General features: G+C 34.6%; 1 protein-coding gene across 2 annotated transcripts in view; it reads left to right on the top strand.

The window, feature by feature from the left end:
- The window catches only part of MPP7 (membrane protein, palmitoylated 7 (MAGUK p55 subfamily member 7)), a 149,364-nt gene that overhangs the window by 33,335 nt on the left and 110,029 nt on the right, over window positions 1-6,000 (top strand). For both annotated transcript variants that reach the window (XM_010583734.1, XM_010583824.1), the window contains exon 2: window positions 2,880-3,046. In XM_010583734.1, the coding sequence (XP_010582036.1) occupies window positions 3,010-3,046 (37 nt within the window). In that variant the 5' untranslated portion in view covers window positions 2,880-3,009. The remainder of the gene's footprint in view (window positions 1-2,879; window positions 3,047-6,000) is intronic.

The raw sequence follows: 6,000 nt of genomic DNA, 5'->3' as shown, positions 1-6,000 counted from the left end.
CGCACGTCCGTCGGTGTTTCCACACGGCGGGTGCCAGCAGAACCCGATACAGTGTGATATATAGAAGCAAGGTACGACTGGAATAATGAAATTTCAAAAATAAGCCCTTTTTAAAGGCTGGTTGTAACAGTCCTGCTGGGTATTGTAAATGCCTCAGGTGCACTTGATACTGCTGTTACGTTCCTGGCGTTGGCTTCTAATTTTTATGGAAAGATGGATTGAACTTCAATTTAAGAATATTCGGTAATCCCTCTCAGGACATACTGTAACAGCTGGTATTTCTGTGTTGCAGCAAATCGATTCCATACAGCAGTCAGCAATGCCTATGGCTGGGCTCCGGCAAAAACTTCCAAAGCATTTTAAATAAAGTGAGCCAAAGAAAATAACATCATCACTGCAAAAATGTAGCTTAATTTGCAAGTTTGAAAAAAAAAAAAAAAATCGCTGTTCCATTCCAGCAAAATATTAAGCATTTTACTGGTAAGGATTTCATCAGGTCATTTATTTTTCATTAATATATATTTAGGATCTGGGGGGAATAACTTTATGCCGTATATAAGTTTCTTAAATAATAAGGAGCTTGCAATTTTTTCTATATTGAATGATTTACTGTGAAATAAAGAAAAATAGAGAAACTGATCAAGTTTCAATACATGACATGTATGTAGATCAACAAGACCTTCCACCTTTCGCAGTGAACTTTCTTAAGGAACATGAATTTCTGATTAATGATAATGCACCTATAATGAGAACACCTTGCATGTTTTTGGTTTTTTTCTTAATAGAGGAAAGTACTTTAAGCTGCATATAAATGAAAGATGTCCCATTAATGGTAAATAACGTTTTAACCAGTTTCTTACATCTGTGAAAACCATCCTTTGTACAGCTGTAGTGGTGTGCTCATGCTGGGGACTGTAAGTGAGCTTAGAATGTGACTTCTGCTTTATGGTGCTTGTATGTGTTAAAAAGAAAACAAGCAAAATTAACGCAAAGTGAATATGTTCCTTCTTAATTGGTACAGCGCGTCCTTGCCACAATGTCTTTTTTTTTTTTTTTTTTTTCCTTTTAAACTGCACCCTGGCTAGCTTTCCATATAGATGTTTTACAACTTTGTCATCATAAGATGAGCTTTCACTCTGAAATACTTAACTTCCTTATCTCTGTTTTAAATTTTAAGCTGATGGACTTTGTGCTGATTTGATGAATGTCAAAATATTTTTTTGGAAGCTGATGCTTTTTAAGTGAAAACTTTTACTTTTTTTCTTCACCACAAACTTTTATAACTAAAAAAAAAAAAAACCCCAAACCCTAAAACAATATTAATAGATAGGTTTTTAAGTTTTACTTGGTCCTTTTCATCATAGAAGAAGTTATCCAGGGCTGTAACTTCTGTTGTATTTGCCTTCTTAAAAAAAACAAAGCAGATTCACTGGAGTTTGAAAGCTGACATGCAAAATCTTCGGGTAAGCGCTTAGGGGAGGAAAAAAAAAGAACTTTAATAAGTTGCCAGTCTATTTAAACTATAGGCTTGTGCCTAGGGACAAGTTAACAACTGGCTTATATCTAATAATTGATTTAAAACTTACTAAAGAAAATCTTGTGGATGGCCCTTCATATGTTGCAATACTTTTAGCAATGTGGGGATTTTTTTTTTTTGTGAAAAACAAAATTTTGAACAGTGTACAGTGTTTACAGCACCTGTATATTACTCTTCGACAAGACTGTTGCCAAGTACAAATGTGTCCAAAATATGCACTTTCAGAGCCAAGATGACTTCAAAAGTCATTCTGATTAATATGAATGTGTTTAAAAAAACCCGAACAAAACCAACAAAAACCAAACCAGCAGCAGCAGCAGCAAAATGCTATTCTGTTTATTTTCTTATGCTAAAGCAGAACTATGCTGCTTTCTTTCTTCAAGGATCCTTTCTGTTTACTGAAATCTGGAGAAAACCCTTGTTTTCTGTTAGTTTCTACTTCCCCTTCTCCCTTCCTTCTCCTTGCAAACACATCAGCCCCTGCCCTGCTATTAGTAAACATTTCCAGTCTTAACTCTGAATTTCTTTTCACAAGTTGGTGTTCCAGTTTCATATTTTAACATACTCGAATTTAAATATGTTCATTTCCATTTGAAATTGGTTTTTACTTTTGTTACATTTGCTCTGAATTTTCCTCAAGAACTGGTTGAGAGACCCCAAATTTAGTATCAGTAGGCCTATGCAATTATTAAAAAATGTTTTTTAAAAAATACTGACTTTGTACTAATGAATTACAGAAAAATTCCTTACATCTGCATGATAATGGCTCAAGTAAACTCCATGAATCAAACTGCTGTTTACCTTAGAGAAGTGTTTGCCCCAGTCCTGCTTTTTTACAACTTCAGTTAAAATTTAGATTATATTTCCAGATTACAAATTAAGATTGCATGTCAGATTTTAAATGAACTGAAAACAATTGAAAGGAGGTTAAGTAGAAACACTGAATAAATTACTATGGTACCAAGCAATTTTTTTTTTCTGGGATCAGTAGTAGCAAAATTTGAGTGACTTAAATTATTCACTGTTTTAATAAAATAACCCTAGACTTTATTTCCAAAATACCTGACATGCTAGAGTTAAGAGTTTAATTTACATGAGAGAAATGTGTTAAATTATTTTTACAGCAGAATGGAATTATAGGCTGGACTGAAGAAAACAAAACTTGTTTTACGGACTGGGAGGGGGAGAGAATCTTAACAGTCATAAAGAAATACAAAGCACTTTGTTTTGAGAGTCTTAAATCAAAAACTTATTTTGTGATAATGATTGGATTTGGTTAGCTGCAGTAATTTACAGTTTAACAACATTCTTAATTGTAAAATTCTGTTTCTCTTCTTTCTAGGAGAAATTGGGAGATAGCATAAATCTTTGTAGACAACTTGGCTGCAAGCAGTTAAACTGAAATTAACTTCTGCCTTCTGGCTGCAGAGTGCTAGTCTGACGTTCCTGTGTGATACTCTGCAGACTAAATCATGCCAGCGTTATCAACTGGATCTGGAAGTGACACAGGTACGCAAGCCAAGGAGGACTGCATGTTTCCTCCAGATCTTATTTGTTAAGTCTACAGTCTCTATTTAAAGAAATCATCAAATAAGATAATCAATTATGGTCTCAACAGATGCTTAATTTAAGACTTTAAACATAACCTTTTCTCCCTGAAGTTAATTCAGATATATGAAACACCACAGATAAAATAAATTTTTAAAAGTCCCACCACCACCTTCTGCCCCTCCATTCCCAACCCTCAAAAAAGAACTCCAAACGGATATTATATATGGATCTGAAGAATTTGAATTCACTTCTGAGCATGGTTCCTACAATGTTAACTTGAAAAAAGAGGAAAAAATAAAAGATGATATCATACATGCCTTAATATTTGCACCAGTCTAGACTATCCCCTCTGTGAGTTACAGTTATCAGTGGAGTTATTTCTGAACACAGACTATTTAGTTTTGACACTTCTTTAACAAATTAGGAGAAGAAAAATACTGTCTCAAGTTCTCTTCCTTCCTTGCCTTCCACGTCAGAGTCCAGTTCCTATCACTGACTGCAGGCAGTGGGAGTGCAGATATGTAGCTTTCCATAGTTTTCACCTTCTTTGTCACAATATTAGGCTGTATTTAAAGGTTAAATCTCATGTTGCTGTTATGCATGGATTCTCTCTATCTGCCAATATTTTTGTCCCTGTTTTAGGGACAACTAAAGTTAGTATTTTTGCTTGAGGGTGTTTGGTAAATAGGTGATCTGGCTGAGGTTACAATACAAAGATCCCTGCTTTCCACCCCTGTGCTTGTTATTCTAGATCATACAGTTTTATGCACGAGAAGTAACAGCAGGATTTTGAAAACGAAGAGGGAGATTTCAAGTCAGGAATCCAAAAAAAATATGTATATAAGGAATTGCATTTGATTCTTAGGTTAAATAGACCTTTCAGTGCAGTGATTTCCTCCCTCCCCCCCAATCCATGTAAAATTTCTCTTAGATTAAAAGATTAATCTTTAGAGTTGTGTGTGTGTGTTTATTACCATGGGGAAGGAGGGTTGTGTTTGGTTTTATTTGCTTTTTTTGTCTCCTCATTCCTCTGTTTAAGGGATTTGACTATCATCTTGCCAAACCCTACCTCTACATACCTTTTTTCTCTCCCCTCCCCCATGGAAATAAGTGCATTTGAAGCTGTTTAGTATGCTAAAGCTGAATTTTGGAAGATTTGTCAGGGTCCAGCCTGGGCTGTTTTTCCACTCTGGATCTTTGCTTTCTTTATCACACAACCTTGTGTGTCTGTCCAAAACCTCCCTTTTTTTTTTTTTTTTTTTTTTTTTTAAGTTATTACTTGGCCAAATGCTTTCTGACATTTCAGAAGTCTCAAGAACATGTTGAGGTGAACAGCAGGGGGATATGTGATGACTGCTGCCTGATGCTGACAGTTTTGCTTGTTTTATTGTTTAAAGAATGTTAATATGTCCAAAAGTAATAGTCATGGACATATTCTCTGAATAAAGAAAGAAAAGGGCTCCAAAAAGTAGGGAAAAAAAATCCTGATTTTAAAACTGTGTGTGTTTAAAATGTCTCTAAAAACATGTTTTACTGTGCTATTTAATGCATATGATGCTCCAAATACACCTTTAATAATTATGGTATGCGATAAAGCTCAACTATCTCTGTTCTCCCAGGAAATATATAGTAAAATATGATATGCACCATTAATATCTTGCTGTTAAATAATACTGCTTGTTAAATCCAATTTGTTTTCTGCTGCAAGTTGTAAATTGTTTCCTTAAATAAAAATTCGTATTTGGAGGGAAAAGAGAATTATTTGTTTTCTTCTACTTTAAGTATTTCCTGATGCAGATGATAGGTATTTAAGTATTTTTTGAATGATTACATCAAACTGTGCTTTCTCTCCTGGTTATAATACAGGTGGTTTCTAATCAGAGCCCTGTTTTTCTGCTATTACTCTGACTCTTAGATTAAAAAAAGAGAAATACAGAAAAATTTGGATTTTCTTACCTCTGTTGTTCCTTGGTGGGTAGACCAGTTTTCCTCTTGCCCTGCCTGCATAAACTGGTGTTGTGACATGTAATGAGTTGAAACTGCTGTAGTCCATGAGAGGACTGTCTGGGATGCTGTGAAGTTAGCAAGTCACTTAGTGGGAACCTAACAAAAATGCACCTTTAGAGTAGGGATGCAACTTCGTTTAGTCTGTCTGCTAAGGCTCTATTTTATTAATGCATTCAAACAAAACCCCAACCTAGCTTATTTTTGTGTCTGCTATATCCTGGTGAAGTAAAAGTAAACCTGGATTTAAAAATGAGTGAAAGAATTCATTGAGGACTAGTAAATAGAAATGCATCATCTGTGAATATCAGAAAGTTGCCAAGTCATGGACTATTGGAAGCTCGGACACTAGTATGGAAACACTGATTTTTTTTATTATTATTTTTTTTATTTTTGTATTATAGTCTTAGGCATCAGACCACTGTTAAAGCAGGATAGTGTTCATGATGGGCCACATCTGATCAGACTAAATCTTGACCTACTTGTGTTAATTTTACATTGCTTTTACTTTGTCAACAGACTTTATTAGGGATGTCACCATGTCCTTGCAGCTGCTTCCTTCAAATACTTACATGTGCTTTTGTTATACCACTTTTTAACCTGTATATTCTTCTGAACACAAACCATGCCTCTTAAATCTGTTTTGAGAGGCATTTGCCAGACTTTAAACTATGATAAATCAAAAGCATGGCTACAATATTTGCAATCTTTTGTTTAAAACATTTGTTTTAATTAATTTAGCTTCATCAAGTGACTTTGAAATCAAACTTACACCTTAGCAGTCTGATCTGGCTTCTTAACTTTAAGACAGAGGAGAAAGGCCTGTGTGCACATGCTTCTTTCTCTTCCACTCTCCATTAGCCATGTAGAAACCCTATTTTTATATTAATATAATAAAAATAATAAAA

Source organism: Haliaeetus leucocephalus, unplaced genomic scaffold, assembly GCF_000737465.1.
Source record: "Haliaeetus leucocephalus isolate CR32 unplaced genomic scaffold, Haliaeetus_leucocephalus-4.0 Scaffold0, whole genome shotgun sequence".
In the NCBI taxonomy this organism is placed as follows: domain Eukaryota; kingdom Metazoa; phylum Chordata; class Aves; order Accipitriformes; family Accipitridae; genus Haliaeetus; species Haliaeetus leucocephalus.
The sequence above is the reverse complement of the archived record's forward strand: the minus strand, read 5'-3'. Positions and strand labels throughout refer to the sequence as shown.